Genomic DNA, 26,361 nt, shown 5'->3' with positions numbered 1-26,361 from the left:
TGTACCAACTCTTTAATACATCGCTCAACCTGTGTTCTTTTCCATCCAGGTATTGTGAATATTTCCTAGGGGTCCCCACTAATCATCAACTGAGTAAGGTGAGAATCACATCCTTCTCCACTTGGAACTTCAAGCGTCTGGAAGCAAAAGCGTATGTTTCAATATGATGATGTGTACTTGCTTTGGAAATATTGTTTTTACTAAGCAGTGGTCTTGGTTAACGGGGTAAAGTGTTGTTTGTTTTTTAAGAGGATGGAGAGGTCTGCAAATAAAAGATGGCATAGAAAAAAAAGCTATAAAATAGTTTTTCCTTGGCCCGCCTAGGTCGAGGGGGGAGCCAACTTGGAGCCTGATTTGGAGGGAAAAGTGGAGGCTGCCTGGGGGCAGTCCTGCGGTCCAGTGACCACGCTCCCGAGGTCTAAGGCAGTGGGTGTGGAGGGTTGGGCGGTGTCGCACCCACAGCGCCCTAGGAGGGCAACAGGGACTTCGGAGAGGAACGTACAAAAGAAACGGAGCACGCCACGCTGCACAACAGCAGGCCCCGGCCCACAGCGCTGAGAGCGGAGGGCGGAGGGCCTCACGCGCGCGGCGGCGCGTAGGAGGCGACGGCGGCTGCGCCCACTCCCCCTCGTTCCCGCGCCCCGCCGCTCGCCGCCCGCAGCCGGGCGCCGGCGCGCTCGGCTCTTTCCGCCGCCGCCGCTGCCGCGCGCTGCCCCGTGCGCTCCGGCACCTTCGGCAATTTCCGTCGGGACCTGGCCGCCATTTTCTCTCCGCTTGTGTGTCTCGCCGGCTGCGTGGCTCGGTTCTTGTGAGCGAAGCTTTGTCCGGTTCGGCAATGGACGGGTAGGTAACGAGGCCGGCGAGGAGGTGTGCGAGAGGGGAGTGGGGCCCGCCTTCGGCCTGATCCGGGGTCGGGCCGAAACCCCCCGGCGGTCCCTCCCCAGGGCTGGGCTGCCGTTACCCAACCCCCGCCCCATCGCACACACCCCTCCTTGGGCTTCCCCCTGGCGGGCTCTGGTCGAGAAAACGGGAAGAAAGCGGGCTTGTGGACTCGGCAGGCGTTGGGGAGACGGCGGGGCGACGACCCCGGGGAGACAGCGGGCCCCGGCGGGGCAGCGGGGGATGGGCTCTGGGGGGTCCCAGGACGTCTCGCCCGGCCCTGCCCCCTCTAGGAGCCATTTCGATCCGTAACCTGGGACCCGGACCGCGGGCGAGCGGCGCGGCTGGGAGCGGGTGTAGCGGCGGGAGAGCGAGGCCTGCGTGGGAGGCTCCCTGCGGAGAGAGAGGCCGCCCCCACCTAGGCCCCCCCAAGCCGTCCCAAGCCTCCCCGGTTTCGCCCGGCCCGGCCCGCCCCGGCTGGGGGAGATGCCGGTGGCGGGAGCTCCCGGGAAGGCTGAGTGGGAGCCGCGGGGGAAGGGGGGGGCGGGGAGGCGTGCGGTGGCGGGAGGAAGGGGGAGGGCAGATGTCACACTCCTTTGTTTTCACTGGAGTCCGCTAGTGGGGGCGGGAGGCTGAAAAAACGCCTTTCTGTGTGGCCTAAGATCGTTCCAAGCTTGGCAGAAGGGCCCAGCAATTAAATCATCTCAAAAACGAAGTGTTTGTGGTCGACATCAGTCACATGGGCAAAGGCCAAGAGCCATGGCAGAAACAAGAGTAGATAGTCAACACAGGGTCATCTTTTCAGCTACTTTGACCAGTTTCTGGAAAAACAAAAACAACTCCAAAAAGCCAGAGCCGTGCTGCATCTTTGAGGCTGGCGATAGTGCTAAGTGAGGTGAGGCAAGGGCTTCGGGAAATGATACGGACCAGGGTCTCCCTGGTACTTAACGCTCCCCATCTGAAAAGATTCTTTAATAATTTAACTCATTGTTAGAAAGGAGGCACCCTTTAGGGTGAAAATATAGCCGTATTCATCCCATTTGGGGGCATAGGAAAACAGTATCACTTAAAAAGTACGTTTATTGGAATCACTGACAGTATTTGAAGGGTCAGAAGTAAAATGTGAGTTTATTTTAATCATCTGGAGTTCGGTATTTTGTGAAGAAACTAAGTGCAGGTCACATAAAAGTTAACAGATTAACAAAATTTGAATCTTCCTAGAGGTTCTCTGGAGATTATTTTCCAGATGAAACAAATCCAGAGAAGTTCACTCTTTCCCCCAGATCAATATGGAAATAGATGGCAAAACTTGCCCTGGAATTCATGTTTCCTGTTTCTATCAAGATTACTAAAGAGTTAAGTTTTAAATCAAAAGGTAAAGGGGTATTAATAGGCTTTGGGGGTTTGTTCAGTTTGCTATTTGAAGTGTTAAAAAATACCAAAAGTGTGGTGAGTTTCATCACACCTTTGAAAGTCATTTCTAGAAAGCCAAGTTGATTATGTGCCACTGACCATCTTTGTTTTCTGTCTGCGTTGTGAGTGGAAAATTCATGAATGATGAAGTACCCTAAAAAGTTTCAAACAATGACCACTTGAAGAACAAGAGGTTGAAACTTGTTTTTTTCATTACAGAATTGTCACTGAAGTTGCAGTTGGCGTGAAGGTAGGAAAAAAGTTTAAAACTAATGAAAACTGGATTCCTCAGTCAACTGAGCGTATTATCATCATTAGTGGAAACTTTCTGTTGGCTTTTGAAAACTATAATACAGCTTACAAAATTCAAGTGTAAAGTGTTTTGTTCAATTTTTAAAGTTGGTTTATATAAATAGTTTTAATCTAAATAGACAACAACCATAAATTTTTTTAGAAAGGCAGCCTATGAGAATAACATTTTAAAATAGTTATGAATGATGTTCAAGGAATTTAAAAAGCTTTCAGACATGGCTTCTTGTGAATAGAAAATAACCCAATTTTCTGAGAGGATATGATGGTTTTAAATGGACAGATAAGTGATTTGACCTAAATCATATAATTTTAGTAATCTAAGATTTTTTTAGCTCTGCTTTTGTCTTACGAAGACTAAAATATTTTCACCAATAATAAGCCTCATTAGAAATCAGTTACTCTGATCTTTAAAGAGAAAAGAAACTTGTTTAGGCAGTTAGCTTCAAATTTGAGTCAGAAGTTATAAAGCTGGTTTGTGTGTCTGTTAAAGAAAGATAGGCCTTATGGTAGAGATTGTTTGGAATCTTTCCTCACTCACTATGGCCAGGAAAACTACTCATACTTTAAACGTTAGTTCTACTGCTTAGGCGTTTCATTTCCTTGAATCCTTGCATATTTTAACATCGTGATTTATTATAAATTTTGTTTGTAAGCCTTTCTGCCCTCTTAGGGCATGGTTCTTGTCTTAAATCTTCAATTTTCCAAGCCTGACACCATCTTCCAAGCCTAGTACTAAGATACTTGTTGGATGCAATGACATTGAATGCAGTGACATTTCCCCCCTTCAAGTGTGAGTAGTCTTGAGAGGCTGTGTGCTTAGTCCAGTTATGCTGATTGTTCCAAATAATTTTTGGAATTCTTAAAATTTCATCCATAACAGTGTGATATTAATCAGAACGCTTTTGGAGATATTTTGCGTTTTGCTTATTTTCTGTCCTCTGTATCTAGTAAACTAAGTACTTGTCCATGCTTTAATATTTAGGCTTGTCAAGTTCATATTATGTAGATTGGGGGAAAAATGATGAGTGGGAAGGTGTATTTATTTTTATTTGGCAATGCTGTTTTCTAAGTTGAGAGTGCAAGATGTAGATATTATAGTTACCATCCAAACAGCCTCTGGAAGTGAATTTTTTAAAAGAATAAATGATTCAAGTCTGAGTTGTCAGCTGTTACTGGATGAGGAGAAAAGGAACTCACAGGACCCCGAACAAGCAGAGAGAAATGAGGATGCCTGGAAGAGGATGTACATATTGGGTTTATTGGCAGTTTTCTGTATTAGTAGTTTGAAGAGAAAACATTAGAAAATGATATAAAAGTAATTGCTAGCCAATTTTTTTGTCCAGTGTTTAATATAAAAGTTTTGATAACTAAAGTTATGTTTTAAATAATTTTCTAGGATAATGGTTAAGAATTTTTACTTTGGCGTCAGACTTAGGTACAAGTAATTAAGCTTTTATGAAATAAAAAAAAAAAATAATGTGCATGGTTAAAAAAAATTTAAAGTGAAAAGTATTTCTCCCTGATATCAAGTCCTGTTTTTTAGGTGTAGATAATTATGTTAACATTATTTTTGGTGCATTTTTTCCTGAAATTATTAGTTTATATATTAGCACACATATAAACATCCTTGTTTAGCGACACATATGGATTCATGCCGTGTGTACTGGTCCATATCTTGTCGTTAAAAAAAGCTTTATTGAGATACAATTTGACATAAACTGCATATATTTAAGGTATACTAGTGTTTTGACATGTATACCCCTATGGAACTATCACCACAATCAAGATAATGAACCCCAGAAGTATCATTTTGCCCTTTTGTAATCTCTCCCATCTGCCTTTCTTTCCCCAAGCAACCACTGATCTGCTTTCTGTCACTATAGATGAGTTTGCAATTTTTAGAATTTTAAACAAATAGTCATACAGTATGTACCTTCTTTTTGCCTGGATTATTCCACTCAGCATAATTATTTTGGGATTTCACCCATATTGTGTATCAGTAGTTCATTTCTTTTTATTGCTTTGTAGTATTGCATTGTATGGATATACAGCGATTTGTTTATCCACTCAACTCTTGATGGACATTTGGATTGTTTCCAGTTTTGGGCTATAATAAGTAAAGCTTCTGTGAACATTCCTGTGCAGGTCTTTTTGTGAATGTAAGCTTTCATTTCTCTTGGGGAAATACCTATGATTGGAATGGCTAGACCATATGGTTAGGCATATGTTTAACTTTTTAAGAAACTGCAAACTATTTTCTAAAGTGGTTATACTATTTTACATTGCCACCAGCAGGGTATGAGATTTCCAGTCCATCTACATCCTCTCCAGTGCCTGTTGTCTGGTTTTTTTTGATTATAGAGATTCTAGTGGATGTGAAGTCGTAATCTTTGTGGTTTTCATTTGCATTTCTCTAATGTCTTTGGTGCTGAACATCTTTTCATGGGCTGTTTTCAAGCTGTGTATCATCTTTGGTACAGCGTCTTTTTAAATTTCTTGTCCACTTTTTAAATTGATTTATTTCTTTGAGTTTTGAGAAGTCTACATTTCTGGTTACAAGTTCTTTATCAGATATATGGTTTAAAATATTTTCTGCCACTTGTGTTTTCATTCTCTCCACAGTGTTTTGAAGAGCAGTAGTGCAGCAGTTTTTAATTCCGATGAATTTCAGTTTACCAGGTGTTCTGTGGTGTGTATTTTTTTTTGGTTTGGTGTGGCTCCTGCTTTTGGTCATATCTAAGCCATCTTGGTGTAACCCAAGGTCACGATGATTTTCTTCTCTTTTTTCTAATAGAGGTTTTACAGTTTTTAGTTTTGCATTTAAGTCTTTTTGAATTAATTTTTTTAATATGGTGCAATGTATGAATCAAGGTTTTTTGGGTTTCCATATGGACACTTTTTCTAGCAACACTCATTGAAAAGACTATTTTTTTAATTGAACTGGCTTTGCACCTGTGTCAAAAATCAGTTATGTATGTACGTATGATTCTGTTTCTGTACTGTATTCTCGTCCATTGACCCATTTTTGTCTACCTAGTAGACAAAAGCGTACTGTTTTAATTACTGTAGTTTTATATTAAATCTTGAAATCAAGTAGAACTTTGTTCTTTTTCAAAGTTGTTTTGGCTCTTCTGGGTCCTTCACATTTTCCTGTGAGTCAGTTTCTACAAAAAGGCCTGCTGGGATTTAATTGAAATTAACTTGAATCAGTAGAGCAATTTGGGGAAAATTAACATCTTACTGTTGAGTTTTCTCATCCACGAACACAATTTATCTTTCCATTTACTTAGGTCTTTCATTTCTTTCAGCATTGTTTTAGTTTTCACTGTATAGATTTTGTATTTTTTTGGTCAGATTTAGCCTTATTTTGTGTTTTTTGGTGCTATTTTAAAGTAATTTAAAAAATCAGGGCTTCCCTGGTGGCGCAGTGGTTGAGAGTCCGCCTGTCGATGCAGGGAACACGGGTTCGTGTCCTGGTCCGGGAAGATCCCACATGCTGCGGAGCGGCTGGGTCCGTGAGCCATGGCCGCTGAGCCTGCACATCTGGAACCTGTGCTCCGCAGCGGGAGAGGCCACAGCAGTGAGAGAGAGGCCTGCGTACCGCAAAAAAAAAAATCAAATGTGTATTTGTTATTAATATATAGAAATACAGATTATTTATGCCCATTGCTCTTGTATTCAGCACCTTTGCCAAACTCATTTATTAGATCGAACAGCTATTTGGTAGATGCTGTCAGATTTTATATATACACTGTTCATCATATTTATTATCTGGATGCCTTTTGTTTTTCTTGCCTGTGGCATCTAGTACAATATTTAAATGATGAGAGCAGGCCGCCTTACTTTTTTCCTGATATTAGGGTAAATTACTTAAATGATATATTTTTTTCTTAAAAGTTTGGTACAGTTCACTAGTGAAGCTGTGTGGGCCTGGCATTTTCTTTGTGGGAAGGTTTTAAACCACATTCAATTTATTGAATAGATATAGGACTATTCACATTATTCTGGAGTGAGCTTTGGTAATTTTGTTTTAATAGAATTAGTCTGTTTCATCAGAGTTGCTGAACTTATTTGCATAGGGTTGTTTGTTGTGTTACATTTTAATATTTTTATTATCTGTAGAATCTATAGTGATGTTGCCTCTCTTGTTCCTGGTATTGATAGTGTCTTTTCCCTATCAGTCTGGCTAAAGATTTATTTATTTCATTAATATAAAACAGAAATCAGCTTTTGGTTTCATGGAGTTTTCTCTTTCCCATTTTATTGATTTCTTCTGTTTTAATGTTTTTCTGCTTTGTATTTAGTTTGCTCTCTTCTTAGTTAACATTGAAGTTGATGTAGTTGACATATCTTTTCTAATATAGAGAGGTTTAATGCCATGTATTTTCATACAAGTGTTGCTTTCATGGCATCCCTCAAATTTTGACATTTATACTTCTTTTCATTCAGTTCAAAATACATTCCAATATGCTTCTTTATTTCTTTGACCCATGGGTTATTGAGAAGTATTTGATTTCCAAGTATTTGGAATTTTCCATGTATTTTTCTGTTATTTATTTCTAATTTAATTCCATTGTGCTTAGAGAACATTTTGTAAGACTTGAATCTTTGTAATTATTTTATTGTTTTATGGTTCAAATATGTATCCTGTTTTAAGTGCATTTGATAGGGATGTGCATTCTGTTATTGTTGTGTTCTATGCATGTCAATTAGGTCATGTTTATTGGTAGTGTTGCTCAAGTGAGCTGCCTTTCCTGATTTTTTATTGTTCTGTCACTTATTGAGAAAACAATATTGAAATCTCCTATATTGTGTATTTGTTTGTTTTTCCTTGCAGTTCTACCAGTTTTTGCTTTATGTTTTTGAAGTTATAATTAGCACATAAACGTTCAGGATTACTATGTCCTCTTGATTCATTGACCCCTTTATTATTATGCAGTGACCTTTTTTATCCCTGGTAATCTATTTTGCTTTAAAATTTAAAATTTTTAAAAATTTCTTTGCTTTCTTTTTTTAAAATTTCTTTGCTTACTTTTTCTGATATTAATACAGCCATCTTGGCTTTCTTTTGAATACAGTTTACATGGTATATCTTTTTCCATTATCTTACTTTCACACTATTTGTATCCTTAGATTTTAAAGTGTATTTCCTGTAGACAGCATAAAATAGAGACTTGATTTTTAAATCCTATCTTACACCCTCTTCTTTTGGTTGTTGAGACCCTTCACAGTCACTATTGTTATATTAATATGGTTAGTTTTAAAAGTACCACTTTGTTGTTTTGTCTCTTATGTTCTTCATTCCCTTTTTTTTTCCTGCTTTCTTTTGGATTGAGTAATTTTTTTAATTCCATTTTAATCTCTTTAGCTGATTAGCTTATAGCTGTTTTGTTATGTTGATAGCTGTTTTAGGATTTATAGCATACATCTTTAATTTATCACAGTCTTAACTCAAGTAGTATTTATGCTACTTTACATATACTATGTGAGTATTAGAATACTTCTCCCCCTTTGGCCTCTGTACTATTATTATAACATTTTACTTCTATGTGTTATAAATTCTATACGGCATTCTTTTTATTTGTTTAAACAGCCATTTATCTTTTTAAAAGATTTAAACAACAAGACAAATAATCTTCTACTTTACCCTTAACATAGTTATGCACATGCATTGGATACTTAGGGAGGATTTTCTGCAGATTTCCAGAGTTCTCTCCGTGCAACTCTCTTTGGAACTCTGCCATACAAACTCTAGTTGCTTTGGTCCCCCTGGATTCTTGCCTCTTTCTTAACTCTCAGGGAGTTTTCCAAGTTCGACTTGGTTTCCTTATCTGAGCTGTGCCTTGACCTGGACTTTTTCTCAAGTAAGCTGGGACGATGATGGCCTTACCCCATGGTTGTTTTCTGACTCTGGGGGATCATTGTTCATCATTGTCTGATGTCCAGTGGTCTTGAAGAACATCGTTCTATATATTATGTGTGATTTTCTTTTTCTTTTATTTTTTTTCTCAGTTGGGCAAACTGGCTCATGTTATACCTTCTTGGCCAAAATTAGAAGTTCATTTTTTAAAAAAAAATTATGTAATATTTCTGCAGTAATAGATTTATCTTATTCTTTGTTCTGTGGATGCACCACAGTGTAGTTGCTTGACATACCACAATTTAGATCCACATTGATGAACATTTTGGTTTGATTCCCTTTGCAGTTAAAAATAGAAGCATACTAAAAATAGAAGTAAAAATGCAGTGTCAAATGAAATTTACAATTAAAAAGTTTGTTAAAACCACAATGCCACAAGTTTCTTTACTCATTTGTTTTCTACAGTTGTGTATGGGAGTGCCTGTTCTTCTACACCCTTACCAATCCTGGGTTTTAATAAAAATTTAGAATACTAGCTAATTTCACGGAAAAAAAAAAAGTTTTGTAATTTGAAATGGGTGAGATTTTTAAAATTTGACTTTCTGTTTCTGTGAACTGCCTCTTTGTATATGTGATCTATTTCAATGATTATCTTGTTTGTTACAACTCTATATAAAAAGAAAATTGATTCATATACATCATAGGTACTTTTTCTTACAGTTTATTACTTTTTTACCTCATACAGTTTTGGGCATCTAGGCGTGTTTGAATTATGAAGTAGTATAATTTATTTTTTTTGTCTCTGATACGTAAACATTTTTAATTTCAGTTTCCTTAAAATTGAGATTATAAATTCTGAAGATTAAAAGTGATTATGCATAAAAAGTATTTTCCGTGAATTAGGTCCTTTGTTAATGTTAACCAATTTATACTACATAAAGAACAAACAATTTTTATAGCTTTAGGGTATGTTGAAATCTCATTTTTCATTATCCTTATAAATGTGCTGTAGATTTTACTCAGTTCTCAATGATTTTAGACTCCTTTCTATTTGGTCAGGTCAGTGAGACTAAAACAAGAAAGGAAATTTGTGAATTTTTAATATGAAGTTTGTTGCATTTGTTTAAAATGTTTTTTTATGTTCTTTGTAATTTGTTTCAGAGGTTTCATTTCTGTACTCTTAACCATTTTTGCCTTTGAAATTTTTGCAGAATAATGGGCCCAAGTAGTTAGCTTTTTTCAAGTTAAATTTCACTAGAATTTTGAAAGCACTGGTTGTAAATTGCTGAATGCACAGTTTTAAGTTGTGATATGACTATTTTATTCATCATCATTGGCTTTCCTAGACAATTACAGTAAAATAATGCTAAAGAAAACTTTTTTTTAATAGTTGAACATAACTGATTTATAATAGGTAGGTTAAGAAAAACTGTGTTGTTTGGGTTTTTAGATTTTGAGTTTTCTTAAAATGTTACATAATGCTTGCTAGGGTATTTGTATTAGAATTTCAAATTAGAGACATTAGTGTGTCTGCTGAATGTCAGCACTGTGTTAAAGACTGGTGATTCAGAGACATTAAGAATAGAATATATGTGTCTTGAGGGCAGAGACCTTTTTTGTTTTATTGTTTCTGTGTCATCAGTAGTGCCTGTTAAATAGTACATACTCAGTATATATTTAATGACTATTGAAGGGTCTCTGGCTTCAACATGCTCATAATCTCATGAGCCACTTATCAGTAAAAAGGTAAATATCAATTTTATTGCACAACATTCTTCCTTTTTGCTGGAGATCCAAAAGAGCTGTATCTCTAGAACCTCATCTAGTTGAAGAAACAAATATACAAGGTTTAAGCAAATGCCCTATGGCTACGTTTAGGGAAGATTGGTTGGTAGAATCAGAGTAGATTTCATGAAATCAGTGGATTGTGACCTGTGTATTGTAAATGTTTGGGAGCAGAAGTGAGCAGTATATGCTGAGGGGAAGACATAGCCAAAGTTTTGTCAATAGGCTGGCACAAATTCATAGCCCTTGAACAAGTTAGCTGAATGATGGATTTTACAGCGAAGGGTTTGTGTAATATATGGGAGGGAGAGTAAAAATAGAATGGCCGATAGGTTGGAGAAAATTTCAAGTATTTCATGTGGTAGGCAGTATTCCATATATCTGTAAGCTTCCATACATGAAAGTAGCTCATTATTCTGCTATCTTTAGAATGTGGAGACTGAGCTGCAAAATAGTTGGCTTTGGTACTGTATGGAGCACCATGAATTAGAATATAGTCGTTAACTATTCTAATCTCTTACTTGGTCCATTTGTGTTCCTGAACTGTAATAGCTTTCTTAATTTAGTTTCAGAGATACTTCATTAAGGGCTAAGGTGGTTAGGTAATATTTTTACTTTAAAAGTAATAAAATACAACAGTTATGAAAGGTATGTGTTTTTGAGCAATGATTCGTCTTATAACTGTTATGGTGAATTTTAAACATTAAAAAAAGACACAGTAGTATCACGAAGCGTTATTTATATGTCACTCAGCCCCAACAATCATCAACGAACAACCCATTGCTAAAACTTAGGAGATCCACACTCTACTTTTCTCCTCCTGTATTATTTTGAGAAAAATTCCAGATTATTTGTTTCATCCATAAATGTTTTGGTGTGTCTCTTTAAAAGATAGGGTCAGTCCTCCCTCTCTTTCTGTTTTAAAGAAATACAATCACAGTACTGTTAGTGCACCCCCCCCCCCCAAAAAAAATAGCAACAATTGCTTAATGTTCTTAAGTGCCAGATTTGTAAGATTTCTATTTGTCTCATGAAAGTCATAATATTTTTACAGAGTTCATTTTTCGTGGTGGGGAGGGATCAGGATCAAATAAGAACACATTCAGTAAATTGACATGCCTTTTAAATTTCTTTCACTTTACGAATTCTCCTTTTATCACTGTGAGGTTTTTCATAATTACATTTTATTGTTGAAGAAAACTGGTTGTTGGTCTTACAGAGTTGTCCATAGTCTGCATATACTGATTGTATTCTGATGTTGTAATTGTTATGTTGTCCGTATAGTCAGTTGGTAGATGGATCTACAGACCATCAGGTTCTCTTTCTGTTTTTAGTAATATTTTATAAGTGGTGATATGTTTTTCCATTAGAAGATATGATATCTGATTTTTTTTGCATATGTCTGTGATGTTTTTTCCAAGAACATTTTGTAATAACTTTTTCTTCAATTTGTTTATGCTCAGCATAGTTTGCTCAATAGACATCTGTTTGTCAGTATTCTGAAAGGATATATACAAAGAAGTATATCTTGAAAGTCCAATTAAATTTTCTATAATAGAAATATATTAAAATTGAACATAAATTGGCATTACTGATGGTGGACAAGAAATTTTTTTCAATGAAGGGCTTGTCAAATTAAAAGCACGTGATGTAGAATTAACAGACTAGAGTTGGCCTCTAACATTGAACAAGGTAACCTCTGAGTTTCAGTTTTACAACTTTTAAGATGGGTTTAACAGGACCTACCTCAGAAATTATGTTGAAGATTGAATAATATGTAAAAGATTTAGCACAGAATGGCTGTAAGTGCTCAAATGATGGTGATGCTTGGTATTGTAGTTCTTTAATTTGTCAATCCTATTTAGAAGGAGCCCTTTATTAGAAGTCAACTTTGAAGTTTTTATTTTTTGTTACTGATTTCTAGGAGTTTTTGTATATTGTGGGTACTAAAGCTTTGTTAGTTATATATGGTACAGATAAATTCCTTCCTGTCTGTGGCTTGATTTTTTTGCATTGATGAATAGAGTAGGAAATTTTAACATTAAATTTACGTTTTAGTTTTAAGAAATCTTTCTTAAACTCAAGGTTTGATACTATATAGTCTTCTGGATTTTATTTTGAAAATTTTTAAATTTTGATTTTCACATTTAGGGCCTCAGTTTACATGTAATTTAATTTTTGTGTAATGTGTTGTAAATGGCTAACAAATCTGGTACAAACTCAGTTGAATGGTTCATATTTTCCTACTGATCTGCAGTGTTAGTTGTCAGGTTTCCATATATGTGTGAAACTTTCCCTGGGGTATCTCTTGTTTCATTGTCTATTACTGTCTTACTACCCAAATGTCTTAATTTAACGTGGCATCACAGTAAGTTTTGGAATCTTGGAGAGTGAATTTTGCAACTTCAAAATTGTCTTGGCATTTTCTTCACTATATATATATTTTTAAGATCAGTTGGCTAAGTTCCATGAAGACTTTTCAGGTTTTGATTATAGTTGTACTAAATTTATAAGTTAATTGGAGAGTATTGTATTTGTATTATCAAAAAAATAAGATGGCAGAGCTGGAGAGAACAGTGATATTTTTCTTTGAAGAATTTTTCCTTTACTTCTCCGTACTATTTTGTTTAATGCTTAATGCAGAAACTTAATGCTTTAGGCAAAAAGGAAAATTCACTGATAATTAATTAATTCACTGATAATTTTACCAAAGCTAATCAGCACTGTATGTACTTCCCATCATTTTCCCTACATGTTAGAAGGATTTTTAAAAGCTTATGTGTAGGCATGAGGAAAGAGAGATGCTTCTTTGCCAGTTTGATTTTTTTCCAAAGTTATTGATTTACTTTTCTATTCTATTTACTTTTCTATTGATTTACTTTTCTATTATTGATGTACTTTTCTATTTCCCAGAATTTTATAGCATTTTTAAATTCTCCCTTTTTAAATTTTTATTAACAGTACACATTCATATTTTATCTTTTTTCTTTTTTTTTTCCTTATCAGAGACCTTATTTTACTGGTCTTTTCAAAGTACCAGCTTTTGTTAATTTTTTTTGTTTGTTTCATGATTCACTAATTTATGTTTTTCTTTTTTTGCCCACACTAGATCTATTTTACTGTATTATTATTTTTTGTCCACTTTAAATTCCATCCCGAACATGTTTATTTTCTTGTTTAAAAATGCATTCAAGGTGAAGAAAGATCAGTTGATAGTTTGGGCAGTAAGCTTTTGACTTTTAAGAGTTCCCTTTTTTCTTTTTTCTTTTTTTTTTTTTTTAAGATTGAGGTGTAATTGATGTAGAAACATTGTGTTATTTTCAGGTGCACAACATGAATTGATGTATGTATATATTGTGAAATGATTACCAGAATAAGTTTAGTTAACATCCATCACCACACATAGTTAAATTATTTTCCTTGTGATGGGGATTTCTAAGACTTATTCTCTGCAACTTTCAAATATACAGTATTATTAACTATTATCAGCATGCGGTACATTATATCGTCAGGAGTCATTTATGTCATAACTCCGAGTTTGTACCTTTTGACCACCACCTTCACTAATTCCTATCCCCCCTCCGTCCCTCCCTAAAAGGCCTGGCTGTGCTTCTGGATACCACTGTTTTCTGTATCTGTGAGTTCAGTGTTTTGGGTTTTTGTTTGTTTTTTTAAGAATCTACATATAAATGAGATCATATGGTGTTTGTTTTTCTCTGACTTGTTTCACTTAGCCTAATGACCTCATTTGCATGTTGTTGCAAATGGTAGGATTTTCTTCTGTTTATAGCTGAATAGTATTTCATTGTATAGATTAACCACATTTTCTTCATGCGTTGATGGAGACCTAGGTTGTTCCCATGTCTTGACTGTTGTAAATAGTGCTACAATGAATACAGGGTGCAGATATCTTTTATAGATAGTGATTTTATTTCTTTCGGGTAAATACTTAGGTGGTATTGTTGGATCATACAGTTGTACTTTTTAAAATTTTTTGAGGAACCTGTTTTCCTTTTCCTTAGTGGGTACACCAATTTACATTCCCATCATCAGTGCACAAGTCTTCCTTTTTCTCCACATCCTCGACAGTGCTTGTTATTTCTTATTTTTTTGGTAATATCCATTCTAACAGGTGTGAGGTGATATCTCATTGTGGTTTTGATTGGCATTTCCCTGATTAGTGATGTTGAGCACCTTTTCATGTTCCTGTTGGTTGGTTGTGTGTCTTTGGAAGAATGTCTATTGTGTCTTCTTTGATCATACTGTTCATTTTTTCTGAGTAGTATGAGTTCTTTATTTTTGATACTAACTTTCTATCTATGATTTGTAAATATTTTTTCCCATTCAGTAGGTTGCCTTTTCATCTTGTTGGTGGGTTCCTTTGCTCTGCAGCAGCTAAAAGTTTGATATAGTCTAAATTTATTTTTGCTTTTGTTGTCTTTGCTTTTGGTGTCAAAGCCAAAAAGTCATTGCTAAGACTGATGCCAAGGGGCTTAGTTATACTAAATCTTTAGTTTGATAAGGATTGCATTGAATCTGTAGATTGTTTTGGGTAGTGTGAACATTTTAACAGTATTCTTCCAGTCCATGAGCATGGAATATCTTTCCACTTATTTGTGTCTTCTTCAATGTGTTTCATCAACGTCTTACAGCTTTTTCACTTTTTTAAGCTTTGTGAAAGCTTCAAGGTATACAAAAGTAGGGTGAATGGTATAATAATATACTTCCTTTGCCTTCCTGTGGGAGAATATTAAAGCAGATCTCGGTGATTATATCATTCCTAAATACTTCAATGTGTATTTCTAATAGATATAATCTCTTAAAGATGACATTTATATCATCATACCTAATAAAATTTTAAATAAGTTTTTCCTTTTTTATTGAAGTATATTTGACATACAATATTATGTTAGTTTTAGGTGTATAACATAATGATTCAAAATTTACATACATTACAGATTGATCACCATAACCATCTGTCACTGTAAAAATTTATTAATTATATTCCCCAAGCTGTACATTACATCCCAGTAACTTATTTATTTTATAACTGGAAGTTGGTATCACTTAATCCCCTTCACTTATTTTGCCCAATCCCACCCCATCACTAAAATAATTTCTTAATATCATCTAATGTCTAACAGTAGTCAGTTTCCCAGTCACTTTAAAGAAGTCTTTTATATTTTCTCTTTGAATCAGGGATCAAGGAAAGTCAACATGTTGATTTGGTTCTTTTAAGTCTATTTATGTCAGTTTTCCTTCTCCCTCCCCCTTTCTTGATTTTCTTTTTTAGAGAAACTGGGTCATCTATTCTGTACAATTTTCTGAAAATTATAATTTTGCTGATTATACCTTCATGTTGTCATTTTGTGTGTTTCCCATGTCTTGTATTTCCTGTGTACTTGTAGTTAGATGAGGCTTGATCGGATTCAGGTTTAATTTTTAGCAAGAATATTTTATAAATGTACTCTGTAATTTCTAATGTATCACACCAGGAGGAACATGTCTAGTTACCTCTTTGTGATGTTTTATCAGTAGGTTCAGTACTGACATTTATCAGTAGGTTCAAGTGTCCTCAGCTTGATGCATCCAGTGTAGAGTGCTCTATCATCCTTTCACCTAGTGGGCTTTAGTAGCTGATAATTGAGTAATTTCATTGGGTATTGCAAAAATGGTGATATTATTTTTTTCTCCTGCATATATTTTAAAATATTTTTCTGTTGGAAGAACTTTTTTCATCAAACATTTGGTCATACTGAAACACGCTTATCAAAAGAAAAGCAGGGTAGATTTTCAGTTAAAAAATTTTTCCTCATGAGCTCGTAACTCCAGTAACTCCAGTGTAATGTGAGTTCTTTAGCATTGATGTTAGGTCGCTGTGAAGGCAAGGATTTTTACGTTTATTCCAGTCTTATTGCAATGATCATTCCTTTAAAAATGTTTAAATTTTCTCATCTTGGGCCAGCAGCAGCTCATAATACCGGTAATTTTGATACTTACCTAAAGTATCATTTCTTCCTCCAAAACTTCAATTAGCCATTTCTTTAAAAAGAATGGTCCTTTGGTGAGACCTGGTCCTTAGAGACCACAGTAATGTGGGTGCAAAGGTGCCAATTGCTTTTAGGTTGTTGTTGTTTTAAGGTTTTTTTCAATTCACAAAGCTAACAAAATTTTTTTGAGACAAATATATTTGAACTCATTTATTTCCAGTTTGTATGTAATTTTACAATTTTTCCTCTTCCAGTTTTTTGTTTGTATCTCTTGTATGTTGTAAACTCTTGCTTGCTAGTGTTAACATAATTGCATATATACTAGTTTCTTTAAAAAGCAACATCAGTGTTAACATTAACGTTGTAATACAGTTTTAAGACGTTTGCAGTTATTTTTGTCCTTAAAGTGTATTTTGCAAAGAATGTATAGTAGTAAAATCACAGAATTTTTAAATCTATTGAGATAATTCTGTGTGCGGTTCTACCACCAAGCCAATAGTTAGGTTTATTTGTTACATTTTGGTTTTCATTTTTAGGGACTTTTTTTCATGTTGAACAAATTTTCCAAAGTCAAAACTGCAAAACAAGATACATTCATGGATGTCTAGTCTTTCACTCCTGTCCACTCTACTTTGCTTTTTCTATCCCCTTATGGGTATCTATTTTCACTAGTTTTTGGCTTATTCTTTTATTTAGTAGAAGTAAATGTGAATTTCTTTTTACGTGCTAGCTCCCACCATCTTAGGGAAAAGGTAGCACAGAATACACAGGGTTTAATATCTTACCTTTTTTACTTAATGAGAAATACACTCTGGAAATCACTCCATGGGTATATATGGAAAATCTCATTTCTTTATACCACTGTATAGAAAGTATGCAAGTGCCTCAGTTCCCCCTAGCCATAGTATAGTATATTGTCAAATGCTTGGGGTTTTGTCAGTCTGAGAGGTGAAATGGCATCTAAATCTAGTATTAATTTGAATTTGTTTTTACTGTGAGCAAGATGAAACAACTTTTCTGTTTAAGGATAATTTCCATTTCGTGTGTGCTGAAAACTAATCTTATCTCTTGCCTATTTTTTTATGAGTAACTGGTCTAAATTTTCATAGGAATCTGTATTTGAAGGTTTGATTCTATTTTTGGCTCAGGTTGTTAGGAACAGTTTCAAAATTTTATCTGAATAAACTACAACAATTAGATTTTGTTCTATTTTTCTTTTTTCTCTTATTTTCATTAAAATATGTTTATTGTGTTTGACCAGATATTATGATCTGTATGATTTCTTCTCTATGGAACTTACTGAGGTATTCATTACATAGTATGTGATCCACTTTTGTGACTTACATACTCATGTATAAACATAAAATATTTTCTTCTGAAAAATTTTAAAGTCTTATCTGTTGCGTTTGTCTCTTAATTCATCAGAAAAAAATTTAATTCATTTATTGTACGAGGTGGGGATCCAATTTCATTTTTTCTTCTGTCTTTTTTACTCTTATAGAGATAGCCAGTTAAAATATGCAGTGCTGTTTTTTTTCACATTACAGATATATATATTTTAGGGTAAAGGCTAAACCACTATAACAAAATGGTAATGCAGAACATAGTGGTGTAAATAACCTAGAAGTTGATTTTTCATAAGTGAAAGTCCTGCAGTTGTAAGAAAATGGTATCAGTATGCTCCATGAGGTTATTCACTGGGCTAAGTTTTTTTCATCTGTTTATTTCCATGACCTAATGATATATAATTATGTTTTTTTGGTTTTGCTTACCTAATTCTCACCCAAAGTTTGTCTATTGTTGTCTTGCTTTCAAAAAATCAAATTTTGGTTTTATTGATCCCCTTCAGTATGTCATTATATGTATTTTATATTTTTATTGGTTGTATGAGTTTGTGCTTTCACAGCTTTTAGCAGGTACGTAGCACTCAGTCCACCTCCTTTGTAGCACCTTTGTGTTCGTGGAGGCCAGAAATACATGAGTGAGAACCTTCCTTTCTCTCTGAGAATCTCATTTTCCTCAGGAACTTGATATTCACATCCTTGTCCCATGTCTTTCTGTCATGGTTCTCTTTTCTCCAGAGGAGAAAGTTGTTGGGCTAGTCTCAGCCCTGAAACCTGTCAGAGCCCAAGGACTGTGATAAGATGTTATCTCTGTTTTTCAAATGAGTAAGTTAAGGTTTAGAACAGGTAAGTAATTTACCAGTGACATAATAGGTGAAAGCTGAACTACGGAATCCTTTTGCTTAAATGCCATATGGCATAATTGTCATAGAAACAAAGAAAACTAGGTTAATTCATCACATCAATCGACTAAAGAAGAAAAATCATATGATCATATCACTAGATGAGGATAAAACATTTGACAGAATTCAGCACCCATTCATGATAAAAATTCTCACTAAACTAGAACAGAGGGGAACTTCAACTTGACAAAGAACCCTACAGCTAACATCATATTAATGGTGAGAAACTCCACACTTTCTCATGAAGATCAAGTACAAGGCAAGGATGTCCTTCCTCACCACTTCTTTTCAACATCCTCCTGGAATTCCTTGCTGATGCAGTAAGGCAAGAAAAGGAAATTAAAGGTATACAGATTGAGAAGGAAGGTATAAAACTTGTTTGCAGATGACATGATAGTCTATGTACAACATCCAAAAGAATTGACAAAAAATTTCATGGAACTGATAAGTAGTTATTGCAGGATTGCAGGGTACAATGTTAATATATTAATAGGAAAGTAAATTGCTTTCCTGTATACCAATGGTGAGCAAGTGCAATTTGAAATTAAAAACAAAATACAGTTTACATTAGCACCCCCAAATTTGAAAATCTTAGGTATAAATCTAACAAAATACATATAAGATCTACATGAGGACAACTACAAAACTTTGATAAATGAAACCAAAGAACCAAATAAATGTGGATAGATATTCCACGTTCATGGATAGGAAGACTCAGTATTGTTAAGATGTCAGTTCTTCTGAAATTGATATATAAATTCAGTGCAATCCCAATCAGAATTCCAGCGAGTAGTTATATGGATGTCAACAAGCTGATTCTGAAATTTATATGGAAAAGCAAAAGACCCAGAAAGCCAACACAGTATTGAAGGAGAATAACAAAGTTGGAGGACTGATGCCACTCAACTTCCAAGATTTAATATGAAGATACAGTGATCATGACAGTGTGGTTTTGGTGAAAGAACAGACAGGTTGATCAGTGAAACAGAATGGAGAGCCCAGAATAGAGCCCCCCCCCCCCATAAATATAGTCAACTTATTTTTGACAAAGGAGCAAAGGTCTCCCCAACAAGTGCTACTGGAACAGCTGAACATACATGTACAGAAGAATGAATTGAGACACAGATATTACACTCTTCACAAAAATTAACTCAAAATGGATCATAGACCTAAATATAGAATGCAGAACTATAAAACTTTTAGAAGATAAGGTAAGAGAAGATCTAGATGAGTTGGGTATAAAGATGTCTTTTTAGTACCACACCAAAGACATAATCCATGAAAAAAATAATTTATAAGCTGGACTTTTGCAAAAGATACATGTGATAAAGGGCTGTTATCCAAAATATACAAAAAACTTTTAAACTCAGCAATAAGAAAACAACCCGATTAGGAAATAGACCAAAGAACTTAACAGACATCTCACCAAAGAAGATATACAGATGGAAAATAAGCATTTGAAAAGATGCTTCACATCATATGTCATTAAGGAAATGCAAACTGAAATAACAATGAGATACTGCTACACTGTCAGAATAGCCAAAGTCTGGAACACTGGAAACCATAAATGCTGGCAAGGATGTGGAGTGTCAGGAATTCGCATATATTGGGAATGCAAAACTATATAGCCACTTTGGAAAACAGTTTGGCTCTTCTTACAAAACTGACCATACTCGTACTGTACGATCCAGCAACTCGTTGGTATTTATCCAAAGGAGTTGAAAACTTACGTATACACAGAAACCTGCACGTGGATCTTAATAGCAGCTTTATTCATAATAGGCAAAACATGGAAGCAACCAAGATGTCTTTCAGTAGGTGAATGGATTAATAAACTGTGGTACGTCCCAACAATGGGGTAATTATCAGCAGTAAAACAAAATGAGTTTTCAAGCCATGAAAAGGCATGAGGGGTACGTGGTACCATAAATGCAAATTACTAAATGAAAGAGCCAACTGAGAATGCTACATACTATGTGATTCCAGCTATATTCTGAAAAAGGCAAAACTGAGGAGACAACAAAAAGATCAGGGGTTGGGAAGAGTTTGGATGAATAGGCAGAGCACAGAGGATTTTTAAGGTAGTGAAGATACTGTGTATGATGTTACAATGACGGATATGTCATTACACATTTGTCCAAACCCTTAGGTATTAAAATGTATAGTATTAAACCCTTAGTTAAACAGAACTTTGGGTGATTATGATGTGTCAAAATAGGTTCATCCTTGGTGATAAATGTACCAGCCTGGTGGAGGATGTTGATAATGGGGGAGGCGACGCATCTTTGGTGGCAGCGGGTATATGGGAAATCTGTTCCTTTTTCTCAATTTTATTTTAAACCTAAAAGTGTTCTAAAAATTTTTTAAAAATACTAGGAAATTTTTTGTTGTTGATAGTGAACCAATAATGGATGTCAGCAGTTCTTAAACTTCAGCATGCATCAGAAGCATCTGAAAGGCTTGTTAAAACTCAGGTTGTTGGATCCTGTCTCCATTGTTTTGTTCAGTATATCTAGGATGGATCTGAGAACATATGTTGCTAAGGAAATTTCCAGGTCTAATGCCGCTCTAGGGACCACACTTTAAGGATCTCTAAAGTATCTAATTCTGTATATCATATCATGTCTTTATAAAACAATGCCATGCTGAATCTTCCATACTTTGATTAAAAAATTAAATATGATGTAAATATGGTATTAACGTGACTTGATACTATGTTTTTATTTTTCTCATGCTTGTATTTCTGTGAACTTGATGCTAGCAAGTAGAAAGCTTTTTAAAAAGGGGATGACGTATAAATATTTTTTCATCACTGTGATACTTATTATAATACAGCTTATTAAAGTATGAGTTTAACACAAATTAACATAAATTTTATGGTTAATTTGGATTGTTTTGGACTTTGTAAAATGCTTTGGTAAATTATCTCTTTTGTACATTTTTTTCTACTTTGGTGGTTGCATTCAACTTTGTCCTGATTGTCTAAATCAGCCAGTGTTGATTTAGTTATTTTAAATATTAATTACCCATGTATGTAAGTATACACATACTTAAAATATGCAAAACAGTTGATTTAGCTATTTTAAATATTAGTCTGCTCACACATACTTTTATATGTACACACATTTTTAAAATAGTTGAAACAACATTGGTTGGTTTGAACAACTGTGCAGTTCTGAGAACATACGATTTTTAACCTTTTCTTTAAAGGATTTTAAAGACATGATTCAATCTCTTTATATTGGTAGAAGGAAATTTCTCATTCCATAGTTTTTTGCCTTTGTTTACAGTGTTCTAGCCATTGGAATATATACCTAATTGTTTAATTTTAATGATTATGAAAATGAATTGTCCAGCTCATGTAAATGAGTTGTCCAACTCACCATTGTGAAGTTCTCATTTTCTAAAGACCTGAGTTATCTGGATGAGTAAAGGGCTATGAGGCTGAAGGATTCACAGTGTCTGTGAGAAAGTCCAGGTGCTGTGGCATTAGTTTGTTTATTTAAAAAAATGATGTAGTTCTCCAAGGCTTCTGATTATGAAACCTAATCAGTTTTCCTATTTATTGTCTGTTGGACTTGGGTGAATGGAAGGAAGGAAACACTGTTGGCTTTGTGGAAAAGGAAGAGATGGATAGGAGAGTGGAGTTAACTTTTTATTCTGGGATTAAATTTTTTATTCCCAGTAGTGTAACACCTGACATTTGTTTTGACATTTGTTTTTCAGTGTCTGTTTTTCAGACACTGTTTGAAAAGTTACCAGATAAGTGACAGACTTTCAGATTAATATTTTTAAATGTAAAGGGGTCTTATGCTAATTTGTTCTTGTTTTAACAGAGAGGATCTGACGAACTACTCTCAGGCAGTGTTCTCAGTAGTCCAAACTCTAACATGAGCAGCATGGTGGTTACAGGTAAGTGTTAACTCTCTTAACAGTCTCATAATTTGCCATTTTGCAGAGCAGAATGTTAAAAGTTTAGTGTGTTTTACCAGAATAGCCTTTATTTTTAAATACTCTGTGTTGAAACAGTTTAGAGAAATTTTACTATAGTATGTATGTGTCAAGTGAAAAAACCTTGAAGTGGGTGATTTGTGGGCAAGTAACTAAATCTGATTGCTTTTAATCACAAAAATGTAACCTTTTTTTCTTTCATGTTACAAGTTCCCTCACTCTCACTCCTTTTGTACTTTTGTGCTTAGCTTCTGTTGTGTGTCATAAAATATTTTTAAGTATTTCTTCTCTATCCCATAAATCCTAAAGCCCAAACTGTAAAAAAAAATACCATAAGATTCAGGTGCATAGCTGTTTTTTTAATGTGCTTTAAATCTTTTTTCTGTGTGGTAACAGTATTTTTAACTCTTTGGATTGGTTTCCTTTATTTATTTACTTGGAAATATAAAATGATTTATTTAATCTTCATAGTTAGGGTGTTTAAGCTTTATATGTTTGAAACATTACTGTTGGTTGGTTGTAATGTCTGTCTATAAATAAATACAGACTAATTTTTAGAGCTTAGTTTTATGGCCAATGGACCAAATTTGAATCTGATGATGACTGAATTAGTTTGCCTTATAACCCTACATTTTGTATTATTACCTAAAGCCAAAGTTTCTTTTTTCTAAACCCTTTTCTGAATTACTTGTTTTAGGAATCGTATTGGGCAATATAAAGATTGTAAAAGAATGGAAGCATTTTGATTTCCTTCAGGTAGCCATGCTTGTGTATATGTACACCTCAGTGCACATGTACACATCCCTGACAATTAAGCAAAAATTATAATGAAGTATTTTTCAAATATAGTTATAATGATGTTAAGATGAATTTTTCTGCACATCATCATTACTGAGTTTTCCATGTCATGATTACAAAGCAAAGTCACTAGGCCATGATTTTGATAGTTAAGGTACCATGTACAAATAATTGAACAAACAGGCTCAAATATCTGTATCTCTGCTTTGCCAGTTTCATGTTTTTTGAAATAGTACATTTAATGATTGATAATGGAAATGTTTTCTAAATTAATATGTAGGGCTATGACAGAGTACTGGTAGCAGCCTTTCCTTCTTTCCATCTTTCCCCAAAATCAAAAACTACAAAACTGAATAAAATATATGGGACAGCTGTTGTCTGGAATTGATGAGTAAATAGTACAAGATAATGAAACCTGAGATAAGGGAAACATATGAAGTGAGTCTCATGAATACTTTGGCTTTTCTGCTTTGGGGTACCCTACTGTTGTAGCACATGGAGGTGGAGCTGAAGTAAAGCATGGAGGTCTCACTGTGCTGAAGAGACTAAGATTGGAATTCAAAGCTGCTGAGACATGTGGGATTTATGGAGAAGGATCCTGAAAAAGGAACTTGTCCAGGGGTTTGGGCATTGGTTGGAGGGCCGAATTTGGTGTGGGGATTCTTACTTAATTCAGAGTTTTGAATAATGGCTGGGCTGCATATGTGTAGGTTGAGACTCTCCTGGTCTATCAGAAATGACCAACTGTGGGTCAGAGCTAGAATGGTGATTCCATAGGTTGTGCAGTGCTCTGAGACATTGGAGTTCTGGGTAGTTAGAATGCATATGTCTTGCAGATAGACATTCTGTTTAGACTGCAAAAAGCTCAGGTCTTAAGAGAAAGGATCATACACTATAGTAAGTGACAGCCATAAGACTAAGTTAATAAACTCTGATAGTCCAGCCTGACAAGACATGAAGGATTCACCAGTAATTGAATTGCCTGCCTAAATAAAACAATGTGCCCTAAGGAAGACAACATGATTCAGTCTTCCCACAACTGTCATCCACAATATCCTGCATACCATCAAATTTTACGAATCCTGTGAAGAAGCATTCAATAAGAATAGACCTCAAAATGACCTTGATATTGGAATTAGCAGACAAGGACTATAAATATTTTTAAAGCTATAAAAGAAAATATTGAAATAATGAACATGGAAGAATGTGTTGAGAAAAGAACTATAAAGAAAGCATATAGAAATGCTCTAATTGAAAAATACAGAATTTGGAATGAAAAATTCACTGGTTGGGAGTAACAGCAGTTTGAAGACAACTGAAGAAAGGTTAATGAACTTGAATACAGATTGATAGAAATTACTCAGTTTTCCAGAGAGAGTAAAAGTATATCTTTGGGGAGATCAAGTAGTCTAACATACATGTAATTGCAGTTTCAGAGAGGGAGTAAAGAGAATGGTGCCAAATATATGTAATTGAAGCAGTAATAGTTGAAAACTTCTAAAATTTGAAGAAAACTGTCAGGTAGGATAAGTAAAAAGAAACATACCAAGGCACACAATAATCAAAATATTGAAATCTAATAATAAAGAGAAAATCTTACAAGCAAGCAAGAAAAAGATATCTCACAGGAGACTAACACCTTGCATTAAAAGAAAAAAAAGTTCTTTAGGCTGAATGGAATAGCACTAGACAAAACCTTGGATCTACAGGAAATAACAAGGAGTACCAGGAATGGTAAATAAATGTGTGAAAATTTTAAAAAGCTATCTCTTTTACTCCTTTAAACTTCTTTGAAAGACTGTTTAGGTATACAGAAAACCTTTGAATTATGTGGTTCATTCTGTTCATAGATGTTTATATGACAGTGATTAGCACAAAGTGAAGATAAATGGAATTTTACAGTCTAAGGTTTTTATATTACATGAAATGATAGAGTATTAACTCTTACATAAGAATATTCTGGTAAATTAAAGTTGCATATTGAAACAATGTCTTTAAAAAGGTACAAAGACTTACATTCAAAAGCAAATAGAAAGTTGGAAGGCTGACTCCTGCTTTTAAAAGTTATTGTAAACCATACAGTAATCGAAACAAAGTCATATTAGCATAAAGAAAGATAAATAGATTAATGGAACAGAATAGAGAGTCCAGAAATAAAGCCACACAGTTATGGACAACTGGTTTTTGACAGAGGCACAAAGGCAATTCAGTGGAGGAAAAAAATAGATTTTTCAGCAAAGGATTCTGTAACAATAGGCTATCCATATGCTGCCAACAACAGCAGCAACAAGCTATCGATACTTGGATCTATACTTCATACAAAAATGAGCTCCAAATGGACTTTGATGTAAATGTAGAACCTAAAAATTATAAAACTTCTAGAAGAAAGCATAGTAGAAAATCTTTGTGACCTTGGGTTATGCAGAGATTTCTTTAACGTGACCCCAAAAGCACAATCTATGAAAGAACAAATGGGGACTTCATTAGTTTTAAAAACTTACATTATTCAAAAGACATTGTTAAGAGAATGAAAAGATAAGCCATGGAGTGGCAGATCTTTACAAAGATGTCTGATACATATACATATGTATATATATAGCTGATAAAGGATTTTTATCCAGAATATACATAAATTCAGACTACATATATAAACTCTAAAACTCAACAATAAGGCAGCAAACAACCCAATTTGATAAATTGGCAAAAGTAATTGAATTGGTCAGCAAAAAAGATATACAGATGACAAGTAAGCACATGAAAAAGATGTTCAACATCATTTGTCGTTAGAGAAATGCAAAGTGAGATAACATTACACATCTCTGCAACAGCTAAAATTTGAAAGACTGATCATACTAAGTGTTGGAAAGGATGTGGGGGAACTGTAACACTCATATACTGTTGATGGGAAAGTAAAATTGTAGAACTACTTTGGAAAACAATTTGGCAGTTTCTTAAAAAGCTAAACATTTACTGTATGATCCAGCTATTTGTTTCCTAGGTGCTTACCCAAGGAATATGAAGGCATATACTCATTAAAACACTCATATGAAAGTTCATAGTAGCTTTATTCGTAATATCTAAAATCCAGAACAACCCAAGTGTCCATCAGCAGATGAATATATAAAAAG

General features: G+C 34.9%; 1 protein-coding gene across 4 annotated transcripts in view; it reads left to right on the top strand.

Moving 5' to 3' along the window:
- The first annotated feature begins 715 nt into the window (after positions 1-715).
- The window catches only part of PTBP2 (polypyrimidine tract binding protein 2), an 83,396-nt gene continuing 57,750 nt past the window's right edge, over positions 716-26,361 (top strand). For all 4 annotated transcript variants that reach the window (XM_030868759.3, XM_030868758.3, XM_030868757.3 and 1 more), the window contains exons 1-3: positions 716-843; positions 2,512-2,542; positions 22,321-22,396. In XM_030868759.3, coding sequence (XP_030724619.1) covers positions 836-843; positions 2,512-2,542; positions 22,321-22,396 — 115 coding nt within the window. In that variant the 5' untranslated portion in view covers positions 716-835. The remainder of the gene's footprint in view (positions 844-2,511; positions 2,543-22,320; positions 22,397-26,361) is intronic.

Source organism: Globicephala melas, chromosome 1, assembly GCF_963455315.2.
Source record: "Globicephala melas chromosome 1, mGloMel1.2, whole genome shotgun sequence".
Lineage (NCBI taxonomy): Eukaryota > Metazoa > Chordata > Mammalia > Artiodactyla > Delphinidae > Globicephala > Globicephala melas.
Note: the sequence above shows the minus strand (reverse complement) of the source record. Positions and strands in the feature narration are given on the sequence as shown.